The 25317-nt window shown below is 39.5% G+C and overlaps 1 protein-coding gene across 1 annotated transcript; it reads left to right on the top strand.

Annotated features, from left to right (window-relative positions):
- Positions 1–315: 315 nt before the first annotated feature.
- On the top strand, positions 316–25314 carry LRRC31 (leucine rich repeat containing 31). Its single transcript, XM_060767544.2, has 10 exons — positions 316–870; positions 3495–3740; positions 5076–5225; positions 5931–6098; positions 7209–7376; positions 8024–8191; positions 9608–9775; positions 11327–11494; positions 23477–23644; positions 24295–25314. Exons 1-10 carry the CDS (start codon positions 858–860, stop codon positions 24624–24626), a joined length of 1749 nt encoding a protein of 582 aa, XP_060623527.2. The 5' UTR covers positions 316–857; the 3' UTR covers positions 24627–25314.
- The last annotated feature ends 3 nt before the right edge of the window (positions 25315–25317 follow it).

Raw genomic sequence — 25317 nt, 5'->3', positions numbered from 1 at the left:
ACTTTTGAAATCCTTAAGCATAAATCAACTCAGCACCAGTTGCTGTGACTATAAATAAATGTCTGGTAATTATATTGGCAAAACTTGAAAAACATTCTTTCTTGGATTTTGACAAATTTCATTATGTGCCATACCTTAACTGCAATTATTAACTTCGTCTTGGTTGGATTCTGTAGTGAGTGTTGCTGAAAATCACAACAGCTGAACAATATTTTATAGGGAGGAGGAGGGAATATTACACTGCACTACTGCTTCATATAATAATTCCCACAGAAGTATTTGATTTCTCAGCTTTCTCAAAGCTCCAGCAGGTTACTCTTGCACGCAGAAGTGGAGGGAGGGAAACAGTTGAGAACACAATGAACTTTTTATTCTGTTAGGCTTGTAACGTGAGCTGTAAATTGACTCAGCCTTCACAAAGCAAACCAGCACCCAGCAATCCGTCACATGTAGAAGGCTTTGGTGTCAAAGTCTACACAGCTATTTCCTCTTTAGTTTTGGAAATTTGACCAGAAAACAAAAGAAATTAAGATGGACAGAAAGCTGATGAGGGTATGTAACTGAAATGTCCAAGGAAGCAGTTGAACAAAACTGTTCAGCCTCCGGAAAGACTGATAAACTGCAAAGTCTAATTGAAGAAAAAGTTATGGCAACTCATTTCACAGCACTACGTTATTTCTTCATGTGGATATGTATGTCTTTTGAACTCTGAACAGTGCTTCTAGCTTAACTACAGACATAATCCGAGGAGAAGAAATAAAATCAGAACAAGCAAATCTAGGAAATGCAACTCCAAAGCTTGAGTCTTTAAGGAACTATGAAAATACTTGGAAAGCAAAAACTCTGCGGTATCAAAAATGGATAGTGATGGTAGGTTATTTTATCTTCTAAAAATCTCTGTCAATGTTTCTATTATTTCAATCTATGGCGTGTTTAGAATTTTGTGTGTCAAAGCTTAAGAACCAATGCCCAAAAGAGGGGAAAACAACAGAATAAAATACTCAATATTGATATGAATATTATATAAAATATATAGCACCGCAAATACAGGTTCTTCTGTACTGGTTAGTACTATATCTGAGTTACTTCGTAGTTGTTTGTTTAACCGTAATGAAATTCTGAGTGGGAAGAAGACATCCACAGTTTACCATTCATCAGCCTGCCCTGAAATCAATTGGCCTGATATATATTTGCTTGAATGACTTGTGGTTGTTACCATTTTTCCTTTTTGCATACAAACTATCTTGAAATAAACTTCTGAGAAAATTGCCTTTATTTTGTGCACAGCTTTCATCTATGGAGGTTACCTACACAAGCAAAATAAATCAGCTGTGGTGCAGATTATTTTGTCTTAGTGGCACCCCAGATTCCTTCCCTTAGCACAGTGTTTCTCAACCTGGGGGTTGGGACCCCTGGGGGGGGGGTCACAAGGGGGTGATAGGGGGGTCACCAAGGACCATGAGAAAACACAGTATTTTCTGTTGGTCATGGGAGTTCTGTGTGGGAAGTTTGGCCCAATTCTATCATTGCTGGGGTTCAGAATGCTCTTTGATTGTAGGTGAACTATAAATCCCAGCAGCTACAACTTCCAAGTGTCAAGATCTATTTCCCCCAAACTCCACCAGTGTTCACATTTGGGCACACTGAGTATTCCTGCCAAGTTTGGTCCAGATCCATTTTGTTTGAGTCCACAGTGCTCTCTGGATGTAGGTAAACTACAACTCCAAAACTCAAGGTCAATGCCCATCAAACCCTTCCAGTATTTTCTGTTGTTCACGGGAGTTCTGTGTGCCATTTTTGGTGGAGTTCAGAATGCTCTTTGATTGTAGGTGAACTATAAACGACAGCAGTTACAACTCCAAAATGACGAAACCAACCCTACCAGTATTTAAATTTGGGTGTATTGGGTATTTGTGCCAAATTTGGTCTAGCGAATGAAAATGCATCCTGCATATCGGATATTTACATTACGATTCATAACAGTAGCAAAATTACAGCTATAAAGTAACAACAAAAGTAATGTTATGGTTGGGGGTCACCACAACATGAGGAACTGTATTAAGAGGTCATGGCATTAGGAAGTGTGAGAACCACTGCCTTAGCACTACACCTACTTGAAATATATCAGATTGACATTGCATTGACATTTCCCTGATTCAAAGTCAGATTGAGACCCCTTTCTTATTCTTCTTATTGGTGCTGTCACCCACTCTCCAACTGAGCCCAGCCATGATTGAGATCAATGGTGAGAGGGTAGATTTGGGCCATCCCCATTTAAAATGCAAAATAAATGTTGTCTTTCTCTTGGGACTACCTAAGCACTGCTGCTGCCTTCTCTGCCAGGCACCTCCCAAACAGAGCCCCATTTATTTTGAGGTCAGAACAAGGCATCCAGACATAAAATCAAAAGGAAGACTCCACTATGGAGATGACTGGCAAGGAAAGCAGCAACGGCGCTTCAGCAGCATCATGATGGGTTCTTACACCAGCATTGCAAGTATATTAATTATATATCTGCATTTGTGTGTGTTAGTATCTCTAATACAGGGATGAAGAACATCTGGCCCTCCAGATGTCAGACTGCAACTGCCATTATCCCCATCATTAGTTATGCTAACTAGTGTTGCAGACTAGTGACATATGGAGAGCCCCATGTTTCCCACCCATGCTTTTAGAGACATGTAGGCTCTAATTCTTTTTGAGTACTATGGATTAAAACCAGAGGCTGTCTTGTTTACATTTGTCTTTTTCTCCTGAATGTAATCAGAATTATCATTGTTTGAATGCATTCCGAAAGCATCTGGCTGACTAATGGCAGAAACAGGATATTAGTCTAGATAGCTTTGTGATCTGATCCAGCAGGTTTCTTACAATACACCAGGGTCATATAATACTAAGTCAAGATGACAAGATTAATTCAGAAAGCTTTCCAACCTGACCATTTAAAACCGTATTAGCAAGTTGGCTTTAGGCACAAACATTTGGATCAGGTTTGAGCTGATGTTTTAAAAAGCCAGTGTACCGAAGTTTATTGTGTACCTTGGAAAAGTTATCTTGGTGGATCATAATTCTCATAACTGTCAGACAGCTTGGGCAGAACATAAAAGGAACTTTTCCAAACTCTGAATACATTAAATGCATGTATATACAGGTAAATCTTCAAGAACATCTACTTGCCATTCTGCAAAAAGATAGTTAAGAAGAGGTAAACATGTAAAACTCTATTTTGTGGCAAGAGAAATATTATAGTCCCCTTGGGGAGGTAAGGTGGCCTATAAATAAAGTATTATTGTTGTTGTTGTTGTTGTTGTTGTTGTTATTATTATTATTATTATTATTATTATTATTATTATTATACTATTTACTGTTATTTGGTTTTGAGGATCTATGTGACAAAGTTTACAAAACTATTGGTGACCAGCCAGACTCAAGAGCAAATGCAGTTCAAAATACATTCTCTGACACTATCTATCTTTGGACAAACCTATTGCCAGGAGCTCCAAGAAATTGTGAAGGTGGACTGTTTCAGAGATCCCCATTCAGCCTGTTTATAAATCAGATCCAGAAGAAGAAATCTGCTAAGAAGGGGAAATCTCAACATCCATCAAAAAGCAGGTTCTTTCCCCAGAAGTCACATTTTGAGGAATCAAAAGATGAAAGCAGAAAGGGAAACTCAACACCCCCAACAAATACATGTAGATCAGAAACGCAAAGTGTGGAGCAAGCTCTCCCTGCAGCAGGTAAGAGTTGTAAGTTCATAGATTTTAAAATAGATTTTTTAGGGTTGCCAAATCTGAACTATCCCAAGTCTGAGATTTTAGCAGCAAAACGTGAGATCCAGGGATGATTCCTTGCAATGTCACAGAAGGCTGCCCCTGATGATGTCATTAAACATCAACTGCAGTTGCAAAGAATATACTATTCAAAGAAAACAAATAAGGAAAAGATATATCTACACGTACCCTACAAGGCAGTATTCCCATTCTGAGATTCTTCTTTGCTCTGCAGACTGGAGAAGAAGAGCCAGGTCTTGAAATCTGGCCAGAAATCTGCTCCCAGAATTACACATTTTGCTCTTGAAGGAATGGGAACATTTAGCACCCATGAAGGAGTAGTTTCGTCATGTCTCTCAGCAAAGTGGGCGGAATCTGTTTGATTATTAAAAAAACTTAGTTATTTATAGTAATTGATACCAACTCTTTAGACATAATATTTATTTTGTGCACTTTGTTAATATTAGCTATCAGAAAAAAGATGTATATCTGCTGTAGTGTTTTAGGCTAATGTAGTGTCTGAAATGCTGTTTTTTTGTAATCTGAGTCAGGCAACTTTGGAGGAAAAGGACCATCCTTTCCCTCCAAGGAGGGATGGAGCTTAGCACAGCTACACTGAGGCCCATAAAGCTTCAGCTTGCCTCTTGCCTTTGAGGAAGCAATTACTCATATGGAAGTTTCTATATGGATCATCAGCTTGAACATTTCTTATGTGGACCAGGAGAGGACAGGGCAGGATCTTCTACACCAGGGTTAAGGACCTAATTTGGAATAGGACATATCATTAAAAACCTAATTGGTTCCTGGTGTACAGGAGACCAACAAACTTTAATATCTCCTGCTATCATCAATGACTAGGGATAAAAGTAAAATTGCCTGTATATATCTTACCCTCCAAGGTGGGAAAAGCAAGAATGCAGAGGGCTCTGAAGAAATTTCTTCCATATCTTGTGTGGGTCAGATAGGAAATCACCCCAGACCAGACTAGGTCCAAGAACTATTAATCTTCTTCCCCATTCTGCACTAGCCCATGCACACTCTTTTCTAGAGACAGTGATCATATCCATAATCTAGAACAGTGGTTCCCAACATTTGGTCCTCCAAGTATTTGGGACTAACTTCCCAAAGTCCCAGCCAGCTTGGCCCACTGTTGGGAAATCTGGGAACTGAAGTCCAAAACACCTGAAGGACAAAAGTTTTGGAATCACTGATCTACAAGGCAGGGAGTTTTGGGTGTCACCAGTTTTATTTCAGAAACCACAGAGACAAAGCCACTCCATCCTCAGTGTTTTGGTTCTACAGATAATGTCTCATCTCCTGCTGCTAAAGAAGAATTAGCTTTGTGTCACTGGAGAGTCAAGCAGTTCCTGAACAAATTGGGCAAACAGCCTTCCAACAAGATTTTGGACTTAAATAATTGTGTACTGGGTGCATCAGACGTAACAGAACTGAGTAAGTATACATTTTGCAAAGCTGAGTTCTGCTAACTTTATCCTAGGCCCTTCCACATAGCTATATAAAATCCTAATTGAACTGGATTATATGGCAGTGTAGACACTGCCAGTTGAAATAAGATATTATGGATTATCTGCTTTGATATTTTGGGTTATATGGCTGTATGGAAGGGCCCCTAGTGATATCTTCCTAGGTTTTTTTCTTATCTGTTTATCCCATGATGCTTCTTCACTTCCAATAGGTATGGTTATTAAAATAAGCCAAGTTGTGTTGACGATGCTAGCTTGTTTTACTAAACTGTAATTAAGCTTAACCATAATTTAGAGTTAAAATATGGTATAACAATTCAAAGAGTGAAACTGGTGTCTTCCAAGTTCTCCTTGATTAACACTAGTGTGATGAGGTAGTCTATTGTAACAATGATAACTTTGTAAAGGAACTCCCCATACCTCAATAACCCTCACCCTCTTTCTTTTTTCCTTGCAACATATTTGATATTTGTAAAGATGCATTTAACCAATAACTAATCTCCCCCCCCCCCCAATTTCCTTTTCCTTCCCTTGTCCCCACCTCACCCCCCACTCTCCTAGCAAATGTTTAATAAAAATATTTGGAAAAAAGTGAAAATTAAATGTGTATAATGCCCTTATCTTATCAGCTGTATTTTTTTATCTGTTGTGCTGCTCTTTTCTCCTGTTATAGTTGACATCATACCTCTGCTACCGGGCCTGGAGGAGATTGATCTTTCCTGGAATGATTTTATAGGAGGGACATTAGGACCTCTTACACAGCAGTTCAAACATCTGCAGAAACTAAAAGTCCTCCAACTGAGTAACTGCAGGCTCACAGCCAAAGACATGGCCTTCTTAGGTACTATCAAATAAATGGGTCATTTTCTTAAGTGATGCTAGTGAATTCTGCCATAATCCACATTGAGAAATGTTACATTGTTTGGACCAGGCATGGGCCAACTTTGGCCCTTCAACTCCTAAGCGGCTAAGGGGGAAAGGGAAGGGCCCTGAGGCTGTTAGGAATTGTGGGTTAGGAAGTCCAAAACACCTGGAGGACCAATGTTGGCCCATGTTGGCCCAGCATGGTTTAGACTGAAACTCCCAGAAAACTGACATTTTCTGGGAGATGTACTGTTTCAAGCTCCTTCTAGACCCTCAATCTGTGTTTGGAAAATCTAGCACTGCAAATCCATTTTGGACTAAACTTCAAATTGTTTCTAGTATGCACTAATTCAAAATAGCCAATATAAAGCTTTAGAATTGTGACTGCAAATTCCTGTTCTCACTTCTATGGCTGGGACGAATTTTACCATTCACTCAAGGCTGTATTGCCTGCTAGAAGTGGTGAGTGTGAGGGCCCCATTCAGCTGCAACAGATGACTTCCATGTCTTTTAAAGTGATGAAATCTGTCTAGATTTTAGTTTGAACTTTAAGAGAGACATTCATGATCCTCAATCTATTTTGGAGATCTTCTTTAAAGTTGAGACAAAATTCCAGAGCGGATTCTTCATCCTACTGATATGGAAGTAATCATCAGCTACCTCCACTGGCTGCATTATGGTGCTCAAGACTGAAGCCTTGGTGCTCATTTTATATACACTTAGGTAGTGAGTAAACTATGCAACTCATTTCCTATCCCATGACTGTCATTGCCTCACATTGGGTCCCACAGGTCCTCAGTGAAGTCTGGATTGGTTGTCTAGATGGCCAGATGTTACTGCAAGTTATTTCTAGCATGGATGCAGGAATGGTGCATCATTACTCTGATTTAAGGATTACATGTTAGCTGGAAAAATGGGCATGTGTATGTGTTGGAACCTATATAGAAAATAGAATAGCGTCTGCATAGTTCTCTTTGTTTACTTCAATCAATATGTACACTTTTTGGGAGTTGAAGTCCAAAAACGTAATGTTTCCAAAGTCTGTTCCAAATGTCAGCTTTTGTTGTTGTTGTTATTGTTTTTACAGGAGAAGGACTTCAAGTAATTCCTCATCTCGAAGCACTGGATTTATCATGGAATACCAACGTGGGTGGGAGATTTTCTCTTCTAACCCACAAAATACCAAAAGCTTGTGCACTCAAAACACTAAAAGTCACAGGTTGCAATCTGACTCCTGAAGATGGCGAATCATTAGGTGAGAATGCATGGCAGAACAATGCAACATGTTAGTATTTTGTCACTTAATGTAGACATAAAGCTAAATTCCCTTTAGTATGAGATGATGGTTTGAAGCCTCTGCATTTGAATACAGATTCAGCATCCCTTGTCTGGAATTCCAAAATTATCCCAAATTCTCAAATTTACCACAAGGCGGCTAAGATAGGGACCCTTTTGCTTTCTGATGGTTCAATGAATGCAAACTTTAATTCATGTAAAAATATTAGTGAAAAGGTTGTGCATAAAATTACCTTCAGGCTTTGTGTATAAGGTGTACACAAAACATACATGCACTTGGATCCCATCTCCAAGGTATCGCAATATATATATATATGCGAAAATTCCAAAATCCAAAAATATTAGAAACGTGAAACACTTCTGGTACCAAGCACTTCAGATAAGGGATACACAACCCTTATCCCTTCAGATAAGGGATACACAACCCTATGTTGGTAGGCTTAGAAGCCCAGAAGCTGTGTAGATGCCATTCAATGATTAGAAAAAAATACTTTTCGGGGATTAAACCTTCTATTAGCCAAATAAAATTAGCTAATGAAACACGCACACACATCCTCAACGGTTATGGAGTTGTTGTCTCTGACTCATGTCTGGCTTTCTTCTCAGCTCAGCTCCTAAATAGGATGCATAACCTTGAAGAACTGGACCTGTCTATTAACAAAATGATAGGATGGAGCCTGAACAGTATCGCCCAGGAACTAAAATACGTCTCAAGCTTGAAAGTACTAAATTTAAGCATGTGTGGATTAAAACAGGGTGGACTCCAGTGTTTAGGTAAGTACAGTGGTTGGCCTGGAACTTGGGATTTTAATACAAATAAGCACTGGCAAAGAGTAGCTTCCATATCATAGAATCATAGAATCCTAGAGTTGGAAGAGACCTTGAGGGCCATCCAGTCCAACCCACTGCCAAGAAGCAGGAAAATCGCATTCAAAGCATATCAGTGATACAGTGAATTTAATCTAGGTTTAATCTGAACTTTAAAGATCCCCATCTACCAAATAAATTCAGCATCTTTGATAGCTTCCTGAAAGTTGAGACAAAAGCCAGGAATGTATGCATTTTTTTTTCATGTCAGGAGCGACTTGAGAAACTGCAAGTTGCTTCTGGTGTGAGAGAATTGGCCATCTGCAAGGATGTTGGCCAGGGGACACCCAGATGTTTTACCATCCTGTGGGAAGCTTCTCTCATGTCACCTCATGAGAAGCTGGAGCTGACAGATGGGAGCTCACCCTGCTCCCCGGATTCAAACTGCCAAACTTTCGGTCAGCAGTCCTGCCAGCACAAGGATTTAATGCATTGCACCACTGGGGGCTCCTAACAAATGCAATGCACCCATGGATATGGGACTCACAACTCATCAAGAATTATATTTACCAGGGTCTTTATAGACTCTTCGTAACCTCATGGACCAGCCCACGCCAGAGCTCCCTGTCAGCCGTCACCACCCCCAGCTCCTTCAAGGTCAGTCCAGTCACTTCAAGGATGCCATCCATCCATCTTGCCCTGGGGAAAATAAGATTGAAAAGGCTTGAAATTAGATCATTTAGTAAATCATGGCAGAAAAAAAGACCTAAATAAAGAATTTCATGATCCATATACAACCTCAACTGTAAAATTGTGTGTGTGTGTGTGTGTGTGTGTGTGTGTGGGTGAGTGGGTGAGTGGAGGGGGGGATTGTTGCCGAGACATTGCCCAATTAGGATTTTAAAATATATATCTGTTGCACTAGAGCAGGGGTCCTCAAACTAAGGCCCGGGGGCTGGATGCGGCCCTCCAAGGTCATTTACCCGGCCCTCGCTCAGAGTCAACCTAAGTCTGAAACGACTTGAAAGCACACAACAATAACAACACTACTATCTCATCAGTCAAAAGTAGGCCCACACTTCCCATTGAAATACTTATTATTGTATTGTTTTAAGTGGTTTTTTGCACTACAAATAAGATATGTGCAGTGTACATAGGAATTCATTCATTTTTTTCAAATTATAATCCGGCCCTCCAACAGTTTGGGGGACTGTGACCTGGCCCTCTGTTTAAAACGTTTGTGGACCCCTGCACTAGAGTGAAGTACAGATGAAGTATAATGAATTTTATAAATTAACAAATAATAATAATAGCAATAACAACCAAGAAATACCTTGATGGTATATAGGTTACTGACTACTCTTTCTATTTGCTCAATTTCAGGGACTGCCTTGCAGCATTTATTGGAATTAAGGAAATTAGATGTATCTTGCAATAAAGAGATTGGAGGAGGTTTCCAAAACTTAGCAACCCATTTGGCTGGACTGAGCCACCTTGAAATTTTGGATCTTCACCAGTGCTGTATTACAGAAGAGGACATGGCCATTTTAAGTAAGAAAAATAATGAACAGCCTTATACAGAACACAATGCCCAGGATCCCATGGGATGGAATTATGGCAGTTCAAGCTGACATTATATAATATAAATGGACCCCTGGACCATAACAAAGGGAGTGGAAGAAAACGCCTTATATGCAACACTTTCTCTCTAATTTCATATGTCATTATGCAAAACCATTGTAGGTTTTGCTCCTCTTTTTAAAAAAACCTAATCACACATTTCCTTGAAAAACCTAACAAGGCAGGGAGGTGAAAGTGTTGCATATATTCAAAACAGTTTCAAATTTGGCAAGGAAAGCCCTGATACTCCTTTTTCAATCCACTTTCTCCAGCTGCTTTTAAAATCTTCTGGTTTCTCTCTCTTCCTCTCACTCTTCCCCTTTGTCCTTAGTGCAAAATGCCTTTGAAATTGGGGCCATCATTTTGAAACACTATAGTTTGCATTATAAGTTGACTCAGCAGGAAGGTGAGGACCAAAGTGGCAAATCTCGCCTTTCCCAGTACATTCAGGCAAGAGCAAGCTGCTGTAGCTTCTTCTGACTCCTGCCTTATTCTCATTCATAGTTTTGGACAGTTTGCCACATTTGTCTTGGATTGCATCTATGAAATATTGAAGGGTATGATGTCAATTCTAATGCTAAATAAGTTACAATTGGAATGGAATCGCATGCAATCCCATATACTTCCTGTTTCTGTCTTGACAGATGAAATGGCAGCTGCAGCCACTTTCAAGGTGCTCTTCTTGCTACTGGGCCTCTGGAAACTAAGGGTGCACCTACATCAGTGGTTCTCAGTGAGTGTTTTGGCCTACAACTCTCAGAAATACCAGCCAGCTTACCAGCCATTAGGATTTGTGGGAGTTGAAGGCCAAAACATCTGGGGACCCACAGGTTGAGATCCACTGATCTACATTATAGAATGAATGCAGTTTGACACCACTTTAACTACAATTCCTCAATGCTATTGAATCCTGAGGGTTGTCATTTTACAATGTCTTTTGCCTTCTCTGCCAAAGAGTGGTGGTGTCTCATCAAACTACAGCTCCCAAGATTACATAGCATTGACCCATGGCAGTTAAAGTGGTGTGAAATGGCATTAAATCTCTAGTGTAGGTGCACCATTAGTTATTTCCCTTTTCAGACTTACTGCTAAATCTCAATAACCAGGGTGGGTAAATGCATATTGTAGATATTTTCAAACACATGGCTTGAAATACCACATTTCATTAATCAATCAGCTTAACAAAGCTGTAGGCACAATTTGCCCAAATTTAGCATTATTTAGCATTATAAGACCATCTATTGCCAACAGGCATTATTGTTTAAGAAGGCATGCCCCATCTGAAATTGTGGCTGTTTTTCTTTCATTATTCAATGATAAAATAATGTATCCCTTTTGTCTGTCCATTGAAGAGAGCAACAAAGAAAACTGGACAGAAGAGACTGTTTCAAATATAGCTGCCTCCTCTGAACAGAAAACGACCCATACACTTCGTTCTTATATTTCAAAGCCTGTGTACTATCTGTATTGGTTTTTTCATAGCCCAGATAATACCCCTTTTGTCAAGTCTTCAAGAGCTGGATTTATCGTCAAATAAAAGTGTTGGCCTCTCCTCCGATCAGCTATTCAGCCGGCTCCGGTTTCTGCCCAGACTGACTTCTGTGCTCCTCGGCCATTGTTCTTTACAGCATGATTCATTTGCATCTTTAGGTAAGAATCCTTCTCCTAAATGATTGCTTTGGTTTGGCTTTGGTTATCCATGTCTTTGCAAAGAAAGCACATCAAATTAGCATGAATTTTTGTACAAGAGACAACTTGGAATAAGAATCCAAAGAACATATATCAAGGGGACAGAAGTGCATTAGAACACTGTCTACTCTCATTAGGCTGAGTATAATCAGCTTGATCAGTATTTACTTTAAAATGTATGGAAATAGAGCTAGACCACACTGATTTGGAAATGTTTGAAAAATCACAAAAAATCCAGATTATCTGCTTTGAACTTGAATATATGGCACTGTGGACTTAGATAACCCAGTTCAAAGCAGATATTGTGGGATTTTCTGCATTGATATTCTGGGATATGGGGCTGTGTGGATGGACCCTGGAAATGTCATCCTTTGATTACAGGCAGTTCTCAAGTTACAAACAGGATAGGTCCTGTAGGTTTGTTCTTAAGCTGAATTCGTTTGTAACTTGGAACAGGTACGATTTTAAGTATAACTCCAGCCTCTCTCTCTCTCTCTCTCCACACACACTCTTTCAAAATCATAGGGAGGGGTTAACACCCCCGTGGTGTTTGTTTTGCTGTCTGTGACCTCATTCAGAAGATTTACTATACTTCATTATTTAATTGTTTTTTAACTTTTGTATTGTGCTTTTTAAACTTGACTAAAGTGTGAGATTGTTAACTTCCTGAGGCCTTGAGTCCCCACAGGGAGAAAGGAGGGGTATAAATCCTATCATCCCTACGAGTATATTGCCTAGTGAAGCCTGTATCTCATGATATCTGGAAGAATAGAGATTCTGAGAGACTGCCATAAGGAATAATCACAATTTATTTGAGAGATACATTTAGGTATCGATATGGAAGGAAGTTGAACTAGATATCTCTTGAAGTCTTTTATAAATCTGCAATTCTATGATTTTACATAAGACCATAATACTCTCCAGCTGTTCTGATTTGGCAGGGACAGTCCCAATTAATCCTCTAGTGTTCTACTTGCTCGTCTGCTTTTAAAATGTCCCAGTTTCTTTTCCCTTTTCCCTCTTTGTCCTAGGTGCATTTCCATTTATTCAAACTGAGTTCAAAATGCAAAAGTTGTTTGTACTCAATTAATTCAGCAGGAGAGAGAAGAATGAAGGGGGTAGACCAGGCATGGGCAAACTTTGGCTCTCCAGGTGTTTTGGACTTCAACTTCCACAATTCCTAACAGGTTGTTAGGAATTTATTTATTTTATTATTTATTATTCAAACGTATACGCCACCACTCCCCTGGGGCTCGGAGCGGCTTACAAGAACAGGCTAAAATCTAACACAATTTAAAAACAATTTAAAACAATTTAAAAACAGCAATATCAAAGATCAAAGGCCTGTTAAAACAGATATGTCTTACATGCCCTGTGGAAAGCTGATAAGTCCCGCAAGGCATGGACTTCAGGTGGCAGAATATTCCAGAGTGATGGTGCCACTGCTGTAAAGGCTCTGCGTCTGGTTGCTGTTAGACGCAAGGTCTTGTCACTGGGAATTTCCAATAAATCTTGGTCCTCAGAACGGAGGGATCTCTGGGGTTGGTAGGGGGTGAGGAGGTCCCTCAGGTACATCGGCCCCAGACCATGCAAGGCCTTAAAGGTGAGTACCATCACTTTGAAAGTGATCCGGTGCTCAATTGGTAACCAATGCAGCTGTAGTAAGATTGGTGTTATGTGGCATCTCATCAGAATTCCCACAAGAAGCCGAGCAGCTGCATTTTGTATCAACTTGAGCTTCCGGATCACCGAAGCGGGAGCTGAAGTCCAAAAACCTGGAGGACCAAAGTTTGCCCATGCCTGCTATAGAGGAAACTATTCTAGGTATCAAAAGCAGCATCCCAATAATTAAACTTGTAAGACCAAAGTTTGCCCATGCCCGGGGTAGAATCTTGCCCTTCCCAGTCAGCCCTGGCTAAAGCAAAAAAATCCCCTGCTCTTAATGACTTTTGCCATCTTAAACACACTCTGATATATCTTTTGCACATGACCCAGTTCTGAACTGTGAAATGGTTGAGGGCATGGCAGTCCCTTGCTGAGTAGCACTGAAATATCAGTGCTTTGGTATTTCCCAAGTGGAACACGGAGCTGAAACGAATGCTGAAACTGTGCTGGAAAGCAAATAGGCAACAGATAATATCTTTGGCCCAAGGATTTACCAATTCCCAGCACTGCTTTCAATCCAACCTGCTCATACCACTGATTGAGATAGATACAATTTATTCCAAATGTTGGTGTTTTGTAGAGCTTCAGAGTTGCGCATGAAACAACAAGAAGAGCAATGCCTATTGCATATTTGGTAATCCTTATCTGAGGTCGCTGTGACCAGCACAGAGTGTAATTTTGTGGTTTAAGAGGATGTGCTCAGAATCTGGCACTGAATGTAGTTATTAGCCCTGGGCACATATAATTGCTGTTGCAGCAGAAAACAAATAACAGGCTGCAGCAAACAGTACGGGCTATAAGGAGATGTCAGCTATTGTCAAAATGGAATTTAGGAGGCTCACTAAGGCCCCTTCCACACAGCTGTATAAAATCCACATTGAACTGGATTATATGGCAGTGTGGACTCAGATAATCCAGTTCAAAGCAGATATTGTGGAGACTTCCGGTTGGTGGCCAGACGGTGGAAGACGTGTTCCCAACAGCTGCTGGGGACAGCCGCGTTTTTCCTTGAGTTAGGGGGGTTGTAACTCCCCTCCCTCACAAGACAGACTGAGGTCTTGAAGGGTAGCTTCACCTGCGCCCCGGCCGACGGTGCAAAAGGGGTGCCCCCCTTAAGGGAGCTCCCCAAAGCGCCCGGCAACGGGACGCGCGGTGTGACTCAAGCCGCAGCGGGAGGACATCCTAAGTCTCTCCCCCCTATTTCCACTGGCCAGCAATCCAATATACAAGAAGGAGAAGAAATGCAGCAAAAGAAGAAATCCCCAAAGCAAGCACCTGGATCCTTGATTAACTGAAGTCAACGAGAAGTAAGTAGAAAATAAAGCGACGGAGGACAGCTAGAGTGAATAATAGGGGGTTTTGGTCAGAGAAATTGGAGAAGCTAAAGTAGAGGGCGGGGAGATCTGAACAGAAGGACAAAAGGAAACAAAAAGATAATAAACAACGAAGCCAAAAGCAGAGCATTAAGGCGCCCCAAAACTGCCATCCCTTTTGATTCAAAAGAATTAAAGAATCAAAGAATCCAAGAGGCAAGGGAAACAAGACACCCTGCTTTTACAGTTACCACAGTTGGGTAGAGCAAATATAACGCTCCCTCCCTCTAAAAGGGACAGCATAACCTAGGGATAGGAACTCCACCGAGCGCCTCGGAGGAGGCGCCCGTGGGGGTTCGAGACCTAAGGTACAGCGGACTGCGGTGAACTATAGAACTGCAAGACAGAACGAAGAAACAGTAAAAGCAAGAACAAAACAAGGGAAAGGCAGAGTAACGTATAGAAAACTAAGGGGCAGAAGAAGGGGAAATCCATCCCCCGAGGAAGAAAGGAAGGAAACTTCCGATACTTGAAATAGGCTGAATAGCGAATAAACTGGGAATAAGCGAATAAAAATTTCCTGAGTCCCCCGCCCCCACCCTCCCACTCGCAGACCAAAACCCCCAAACAAGGAACGAAAGGAAGAGAAATAAATAAAGAACTGACCTTGAAAACGCCTAGGAATGGGATGGAACCAACCCTGAGTCAACACATGAGATAAGGAGATAAGGAAAGCGTGGGAGAAAGGAGGGGAAGAGGCGAAGAGTGACCCAGCAGGCGGCAAATAAAAGTAACGCGAGAAGGTGAGATCACGCGAGGGGACGCGAGAGGCTAACAGAGAAGGAAGACGGGAAGTGAAAATATACTGATAGAAGGTTAACATCTCGCGAGAGGAGTATAAAAGGAAGAGGAAAGGTGGAAGAAGGACGAACATCAGGAAAATTTAAAGGAGAAATAGAATAATAAAGAGAGAAAGAAATAAGGGGAGGCAGTGGCAAACAAGAGCGCAGAATATTACAAAGAAACTATAAAGAGAATCTACTCACTACAAACAATAAACCACATACAAAAATCACAATAAATACAATAAAGACAACATAATAAAGGTGAAAAAGAGGAAACGAATATAAATACCATAAGTTCCAAAAAGCGAGACAGAACAAAGAAGACAAATCATAATAAAAAGAAGGGCACTGCTAAAAGGCATATAAGGCTTATAGATAATCCGAAAAAGAAAGAATAAAGATAATAAAATACAAGAATACATTACCATAATAAAAGAAGCCTAATTAAAAGTGAAACAAAACCAATTATCTCAAGACAGAGAAAACTAAGAAAAAAAAAAGATGCAAAACCCAAAAGTAAAAACAACACCACAACTGGCACAAACAGCCAAAGTGCAACAAAAAAAAGACTCTATCACAGAGGAGACAGTACTACAAAGTATACTGGAAGAGATAAAAAAAATATCAGCAAAGCAAGACTCACAACATAAAGAATTGCAAGAAGAAATAAAGAAATTGAGAACAGATCTAAAGGAAGACATAAATAAGATTCAGGAAGATGTAGATAAGATAAAAAAAAGAAAACCTAACAATAATAAAAGTCCAAAATAAGACGGACTCCAGAATCACAAAATTGGAAAATCTGAATCAAAAACTCCAACAACAGACAGAGCTTCTTGAAAATAGGGAATTGGAATATCAGATAAGACTGAGAAACTTACAAGAGTCAAAAGAGGAAAATGTAAAACAACTATCTATAGAACTATTGGCAGAATTACTGGAAGTGAGTGGAGAAATTATAGGGCAAGACCTTGATAGAGCCTATAGGGTACCATCAGAATTTGCAAAGAAAAACAAAACACCAAAGGACGTGGTCGTAAGCTTTTGCAGAAAAAGTACACGAGATGAAATATTAAAAGAAAGTGCCAGAAAACCAATCTATTATAAGGATCAAAGAGTAATAATTATGAAAGAGGTCACAAAGCAGACTCTAGCCAGACGCAGAAAATATAACTTCCTAACAGAGGAATTAAAAAGGAGAAAAGTAAAATTTAGATGGGAGAAACTGGAAGGGATTACAGTCACCTGGAATGAAAATAGGTATTGGATAAACTCTGAAGAAAAAGAAAAAGCTTTCTACACAACCCACATCAAACCTACGAAACAAGACACCCAGAAACAACCACAGGAAAAAAGGAAAGATACACAAGAAAAAAATCCCAAAAGGTTCCCAGAGGAAGGAAATCTAACAGAAAAAGAAGGGAAGGTCCCCGATATGCAAATAGGAGACAGGGAAAGAGGTCAAAAAAGACTGCGAGAGTTCTCCCCTGAGAACTATAAATTACTGATGCCCCAGGACATAGTTCACTGGGAGATGCAAGAAAACATAAATGAATAAAGATATAAGGGTCTACTCAAATAATATAAATGGATTGAACTCTCCGAACAAGAGGAGACGAGTTTTCAATCACCTGAAGCAAAAGAATTATGATATAGCCGGATTACAAGAAACCCACATAAAAAGTAAGCATGTAAAACACCTGGAAAATGAAAAATTGGGAAAATGTTTCTACGCATCTGCAGAAGATAAGAAGAAGGGGGTTGTGCTATATATCAAGCCTTGGCTGCTACCTACACAGTGTTTTAAAGATGAAGAAGGAAGATTTATTGGTGTAAAAATTGAAATAAAGAAACAAAAGATTTTAATTTGTAACATTTACTGCCCAAACGGTCCGAAGCAAAAATTCATGAAAGAACTTAAAAGAAACATAGACAATCAAAAGTTTGACGATTTAGTATTAATGGGAGACTTTAATGGGATTATAGACCCCAAACTAGACAAATCACCAAAGGATAAAAATGACCCCCCAAACAAGAAAAAATATAAATCTAGTATTTTACCAAAGAACTTCATAACGCAATTAGAAAAACTTCACTTAGAAGATACGTGGCGACATCATAAAGGAAACCTTAGAGATTACACGTACTTTTCTGGAAGGCACAAGTCATGGTCTAGAATAGACATGATTTGGACCACTAAATCAATATTAGTAAGAACAAGTAAAATAAATATCATAACTAGAATATTCTCAGACCATTGCGCAATTGAATTAACAATAAAAGGAAGTAATACTAAATACAGGTGGTGCCTAAAGGACAATCTGCTACGGAGAGAAGAAGACGTTGAAAATAATAAAAAACTTTTACAGGAATACCTAAAGATAAATAGTGGAATAGAAACATCAAAAGAGATACAATGGGATGCTATGAAAGCAGTCATGAGGGGTTATTTTATTCAGCAGGAGGCAATAAATAAGAAAAATTGGAATAAAGAATTAAAAAAAATAACAGAGGCATTACAAGAAGAGGAAAACTCTCTAAAAAGAAACCCAAAAAATAAGTCGGCTAAATTACGAATAGAAACCCTGAAAAAGCAATTAGAGTTATTACAATTAGATAAAATAGAAAAACAAATGAAATATGCAAAAGCCAACTTCTTCCAAAATGCTAACAAAGCCGGAAAATGGCTTGCAAATAAACTCAAAAAGAAAAAACATAGGCAATTTATCTCTAAGATCAAAGTCGGTGATAAAATATACACAGAAGAAAAGAGCATCATAGGGCAATTCGCCAATTTTTACAACAATTTATATCAAAAGATGAACACGCAGGAAGAACAAATCACAAAGTACCTAGGAAATTTAAAACTAACAAAACTTACAGAACAACAAAGAGCATTATTAAATGATCCGGTAACAATGTTGGAATTAGATACAGCAATCTCTAAGTTAAAGAAAAATAAAGCCCCAGGACCAGACGGTTTCACCGCAACGTTCTACAAAATATTTAGGAATGAATTAACCCCCTTACTCCAAAAAGTAATAAATAACATACTTGATCATAAAACATTTCCCAATACATGGCAAAAAGCGAACATAACTTTGATACAAAAAGAGGGCACCGACCCAGAGGACATAAAAAATTATCGCCCAATATCGTTATTAAACACCGACTATAAAATTTTTGCACTAATAATGGCGAACAGGTTAAAAAATTTTTTGAAGGACTGGGCAGCAGAAGAACAGGCAGGCTTTCTGCCACAAAGGCAAATTAAAGATAACACGAGAATCTTAATAAATACATTAGAGTACTATGAAAAGCACAACGAAAAGCAGGTAGCATTGTTATTTATCGACGCAGAAAAGGCGTTTGATAAAGTTAATTGGGCATATCTCAAATTATTATTACAAGAAATTGATATCGGCTATAAATTCCAAAATGCAGTAAACGCCATATATAGCACACAAAGCGCCAAATTAATAATAAACGGCCAAGAGACAGATCCCCAAATTAATATTACACAAGGAACAAGACAGGGATGTCCACTTTCCCCCCTTCTCTTTATTTTAGTAATAGACACACTAATTAGAGACATAAATTCGGACCAGAAACTAAAGGGTATGCAGGTGCTAAAGAAACATTATAAACTAAGAGCATATGCGGACGACGTGGTCTGCATAGTAGAGGACCCCATAAAGACTATAAATGATTGGCTACAAAAAATTGATACCTATGGGAGACTAGCAGGTTTCAAACTGAACAAACAAAAAACAAAGATATTAGTAAAAAATATAGACAAAAAATCGAAAGAAACACTCCAAGAAATATCAGGAATAAAAATCGAAAATAAGATAAAATACTTAGGGATATACTTATCACAAAGCAACATCAACCTAATAAAACACAATTATATTCCATTATGGAAAAAAATACAGCAGGACTTAGACAGATGGAAATATCAAAATTTCTCACTTTTGGGAAGAATTGCTATAATCAAAATGTCAATTTTACCCCGCCTTCTATTCCTCTTCCAAACACTCCCGATTCTAAGGAATGAACATCTATTTAAAAAATGGAATACAGAAATTTTAAAGTTCATATGGAAAAACAAAAAAGCTAGGATTAGTTTTAAAATCCTAACAGACGAAAAGAAAAGAGGAGGTCTAGGGCTCCCTAATCTAAAATTATACTACGAGGCTTGCAACCTTGTTGCGGTAAAAGAATGGGCAACCTTAAGAAACGAGGACCTACTAACGATTGAAGGCCATGACCTGAGATCAGGTTGGCATGGCTATTTATGGTATAATAAAAGAAAAATTGAGAAGAATTTTAATAATCATTTTATTAGGGCCGCATTAATCAAGACCTGGGAGAAGTACAAAACTAGATGGTATAGTAAAACTCCAAAATGGATATCACCGATTGAAGCGAGACATAGCAGGGAACTGGGCAGTAAACATTGGCTAACTTACCACCAAATATTAAAAGAAACAACAAGACAGCAACCAAATTTAAAATCCCTAGAAGAACTCAAAATAATAAACGAAAAAATTACATGGTTACAGTATTTTCAAATAAAACAAAGTTTTAAAGAAGATGAGAAAATTGGCTTTAATCAAGGGAAGGGAACATGGGAATTAATACTAGAAAAAGAGAAGAAATTAATAAAAATACTTTATCAAGAACTGCTAAAATGGTCAACGGAAGACTAACAAGTAAAAAATTGCCAAATCCAATGGGCAAAAGATTTAGGCCATAATATATTAATGAGCCAATGGGAAAACATATGGAATAATAAAATAAAATCTATGGTAGCAAGTGATATAAAGGAAAATTGGTATAAGATGTACTACCGATGGTACTACACTCCTGAAAAATTGGCAAAATTTAATAAAGGAATTTCAAACACCTGCTGGAAATGTAGGAAAGAAAAAGGAACTTTCTTCCATGTCTGGTGGGAATGCAAAAAGGTAAAAAAATATTGGAAGGAGATCCATAGGATTACAAAAAAAATACTAAAGAAAAAATTTCCTAGATCCCCAGACATCTATTTATTAGGTATAACAAATTCAGATTTCAATAAAAACCAAGAGAGAATACTATTCCTACTTAGTACAGCCGCGAGACTTTTGCTGGCAAAAACCTGGAAATCCGAGGAAATTCCTGAAATAGATATTTGGATGACCAAAGTGCTAGAGATAGTTCAAATGGACTCGCTATCCCAGAGACTAGAAAACACAAAAAATAAGACGAATTGGTCAGGACTGAAGGATTACTTTAAAGAAAAGAACATTCCACTGATGATAGATTTGTCCAAAGTATAAATAATGACCAACCAAGAAGAGACTTCGGAGACAAAGAATAAAATGAAGATGGAAGATGGAAAACCCAGGGATCGGAAGGAGCTTGGGAAGTCAACATTTTAATCTCTCCCCCCCCCTCTGCACCTGTACCTGCCCTCCCTTGCCCTTCCCCCACACCTCACACCTTTTACCTACCCCCCACCCCCTCGTCCCCACCCTAGACTACCCCTCCCCCCAACCCCCAGTACTTTTATCTGCATTGTAAAATCTTTTTCTTTGAATAAAAATTTATATTAAAAAAAAAAAAAAAGCAGATATTGTGGATTGATATTATATGGTTGTGTGGAAGGACCCTGAGAGGCTTGTTAAGAACTTCTCAACAAAAAGCATACTGCACAAAAAAGCAAACAAAAATGTAGATGGCCTCTTAACCTGGAAATAATTAGAATAATTTGGCACTATGGAAGTTGGCCATGCATAAGCCGCACCGATAATAGTGAAGCATTTGGTGCATGAATGAAGCTTATCTGTGATAAGGCTATCCCCTTCGCACATAAATAACCTCTGGATTATATCTTTGGTGCTGTGCTGATAAGGGCCACCATACACACAGCTGCCATCATGTGGCCATCAGTTGAAATGGATCGCTCAGCCCCAAAGCTGTTAAGACTCTCCCATTCAAGAGGTACTCAACATATTTTAGCCAGAGATAGCTACTCTGATGATTACGGCAATACTGACTCCTGCAGGAAATAAAGGAGGGCATTGTTCATTTCAGTGAAAGAGCGGATCAGTAAAGTTTAGCAAGTAGAACCATTCATAAAATAAAGTGAGGCAGTCTCATATAGACCACAAAATTCCAAGCACTTGAATAAATGCAATCCTTTCATTGAATGTTGAAAAACAAAACGCACTGTGGAAATCAATGTTTATTCATGTGCAGTGTTTTGTAAATGCTTGTAAGTATTTCTGTTATTATACTGTTTTTGAGTAACACCAAATTGGTATATGCACCATTTTTCTAGATTGCTTACTGACAGGTTAAAAGTTGCATCTCTCTCTGTGTGTTGGTGTACACATATGTGAATGAGTTCTTTTCTTTCTTTCTTGAAATTAGTTATTAACAGTTACTTTCGTTTTCCAAAATTTCAGTATTATGATTTTAAAAGCGCTAAGATATATACACACACAGGCACACACACACACACAAACACTAGTGTAACTATATATTGGGAAGATTTAACCAAAAATGGCTCCAAAGATCAGAAAACCCAATTCCAGAAAGTGCTTGTCACTGTGTAAGATTGCAGGAGGAAAAAAAAAGAAATCTCCAGTTCTAGAGCAACATGCCAGATAAATTAGGACAGCAAGGACAGAATCATAGAGTTGGAAGAGATCTCGTAGGCCATCCAGTCTAACCCCGTCAAGACATGCCGCATTATCACGGGGTGTCTGCACCCTACACCACTGGAGAAATTACACTGTTTATTCGGTATTGCACCACCTGACATCCGCCGGGAAGTAACAGCCAATAGTGAAGGGACCAAGGCAGAGACATCTCCAGTTCATTCCCTGTTTGGATATCAGCCAGCACATCAACGACTTAAATCAAGAAATAGTTTTCTAAGGTCTACAGAGACACTCACTGGAACACCTCAGCAAGCGAGAGTCCAAAAGTGACAGGCTCAAACCCAGAACCTCAATCAGTGGCTGATACCAAATAAGAGACTCCCCCCTGGGCACACAGAAAACTGGGTGACTTGGAAGGCGCTGAACAGACTGTGCTCTGGCACCACGAGATGCAGAGCCAGCCTCAAGAAATGGGGCCACGACATGTGAGTGTGGAGAAGAGCAAACCACAGACCACCTGCTGCAATGCAAACTGAGCCCCGCCACATGTACAATGGAGGACCTTCTTGCACTAATACCAGAGGCATTCTGTATCTTTGCATTTCATTTTTTCTGCCAAAGTGGAGTATCTTGCATTTGTCACTGTTGAACTTCATTTTGTTAGTTTTGGCCCATCTCTCTAATCTGTTAAGATCGTTTTGAATTCAGCTCCTGTCCTCTGGAGTATTAACTACCCCTCCCAATTTGGTGTCGTCTGCAAACTTGATGATCATGCCTTCTAACCCTTCATCTAAGTCATTAATAAAGATGTTGAACAGAACCGGGCCCAAGATGGAACACCGTGGCACTCCAGAAGAGAGGAAGGGGAGCATCTTGTCCTTCCCAATAAGCCTGGGCAAAAACAAACTGCTGCAGCCTCTCCCAGCTCACCTGTCCTTCCTCATTCATGACCTTTGCCATCCTGACAACACTCTGACATTGCTTAACCATATGAATTTTGGTTTTCATCTGTGAAACGTTGGAGTATGTGACAAAGAGAAAAACCTCTGGCCTGTCTGGCAAACCGCTGCAGACAAGCAATACTCTGTTTGGAACCATCACACATGGGTGATATTTAGTGTATTTGCCACTTTAATTGAAAGTCATAACAATAAAAATAGGCAGCCATTATGTACTAAATTCGATTCCTGTGCTTGTGAGAATTGGAGGGGAACAATGGCAGGAAAGGGAATTGTGAATCCATATAATTAAGCAAATATCCCTCCTTTTGTGTGTTATTAAACTGCATTCAATGTAGAAGCAGCATTGCATTAGACAAACAGATTTTGATTTCATAGAGCAGAATAAAATAGACTTTCATAAATTTAGAAGAAAAGTCTTTAGATGGATAGGGCTGTGTATGTATGTGTGTCTGGTCCATGCCTATTTATTTCAGTAAGCACAAGATGCTGTCGCTAATCTTTTCAGCTGAGGCTGCCCTTCACCTTCCTGAACTGATGATATTAGACCTTTCTTGGAATAAATGCGTTGGTGGGAACCTAAAGCTGATTTTGAAGGCGCTAAACCCTGGAGCTGAGATGCAAGTGTTAAGACTGAGCAGCTGCAGCCTGGTGGATGAGGATATCCTTGGCCTTGGTTAGTAAAAACACATGTAAACACACACACAGCATTTCCCTTTTCCTTTGTACATCTGGTTTTTAAACCTTGTCTTTTTAGGACAGCCTTTTCCCTCCTGATCCAAAACATTTGCAGCATGTGGCATCAATAGTAGCGGATGGCTTCAACATCCATAAATTCATTCTGGGCATTTGTTGAAGGAGGTTTGCAAAGTGCTTTCTTTTTCATGACAGGAGCAACTTGAGAAACTGCAAGTCGCTTCTGGTGTGAGAGAATTGGCAGTCTGCAAGGATGTTGCCCAGGGGATGCCTAAAATGTTTTGATGTTTTACCATCCTTGTGAGGGGCTTCTCTCATGTCCCCACATGGGGAGCTGGAGCTGATGAGAGGGAGCTCAATTCGCTCTTCCCAGATTCAAACTTCTGACCTGTCAGTCTTCAGTTCTGCTGGCACAAGGGTTTAGCCCATTGTGACACCAAGGGGTCCTCCAAAGTGCTGAACCTATATGAAGGATATGGTTCAGCACTGGATAGCAATTTTAGATTTGGCTCTGAAACCTATTGTGGATTTACAATCTCAGTGACCTAGCAGCCTCCAATGGCTACCAAGCAAATGCCTTATAATTATAAATGCAGCATTACCAACTAACCCATGAGTGCTTTCTTTCAGCTGCTGTTATTCAAGACAGGAGCTTGGGTCAACTACAGAAGTTGGACCTTAGCTATAACCACCATGTCTCTAACCATGGATGGACAACATTTTGCCAAGCTTTAGTTGCACTGGATCAGCTTTCTGAACTAGATCTCAGCCTTCGGCCATCACTGCATTGTGACTGCGGGGAATGGTTTGGCCAACTGTTGGCTGCCTTGCAAAAGCTGCCTTTATTCACAGAGCTGGGACTTCAGGGTTGGGTCCTTTCCAATGTTCAGCAACAGCAACTGGAACAGTTCAATGGAGAGAATCAACGAAATATTCGTTTTGACATTTGGAATGAACTTTGACACTATAAACCAGCGTAATAGCAACAAACAACTCAGAACTTTCATATGTTGTTTCTTCAGCTTTACCCACCGTGGTATAGTAGTAACCTTTGGAAGTATAGTTGCTCATCTTGATAGTCTACACAGCCAAGGAGTGACCCCTTGAGAAGCCACCGAATGCAGCTATCTGTGTTGATCTGTATCAATAAACCAATTTTAGCTCTCTCGCCTTCATGAAGAATAGGTCCTTTGCAAAGCTAATGGGTCTTAATTCCTCCTTCAGGACCAAGTGACATCAAAATACTTGCATTGGGATATATAGCTGTCAGGAAAACATTTCCTCCTCACATTGTTAGTTGAGTAAGACTGCTACATTTAGAGGAAACATAAAGGTCTGGTGAGGGAATAGTGCAATCATGGCTGCTTCTCAAAAAATCCTTTGACCTTGCAAAGCTTTGACTTCACTACATCACTGTTGACCTCACATAGTATAATAGGGAAGAAGCGGGGTGGGCAAAGAATCTTACTCAGTAGGGAAATACCAAAGCCCTTTCAATTGACTGGTAGCCATCTTATCATTTGTGGATGTTGTCTAAAACTTCAGAAATTTATCCCTAAGAAAATAATGTTTGCGTCATTGGACAATGTTCTCCATTAGCTGGAGTGTACAAGTGTCAGAAAAACAATAAAAAGTATTGTTTGCACCTTTCTT

This window comes from Anolis sagrei, chromosome 3, assembly GCF_037176765.1.
Source record: "Anolis sagrei isolate rAnoSag1 chromosome 3, rAnoSag1.mat, whole genome shotgun sequence".
Classification (NCBI taxonomy): domain Eukaryota; kingdom Metazoa; phylum Chordata; class Lepidosauria; order Squamata; family Dactyloidae; genus Anolis; species Anolis sagrei.
Note: the sequence above shows the minus strand (reverse complement) of the source record. Positions and strands in the feature narration are given on the sequence as shown.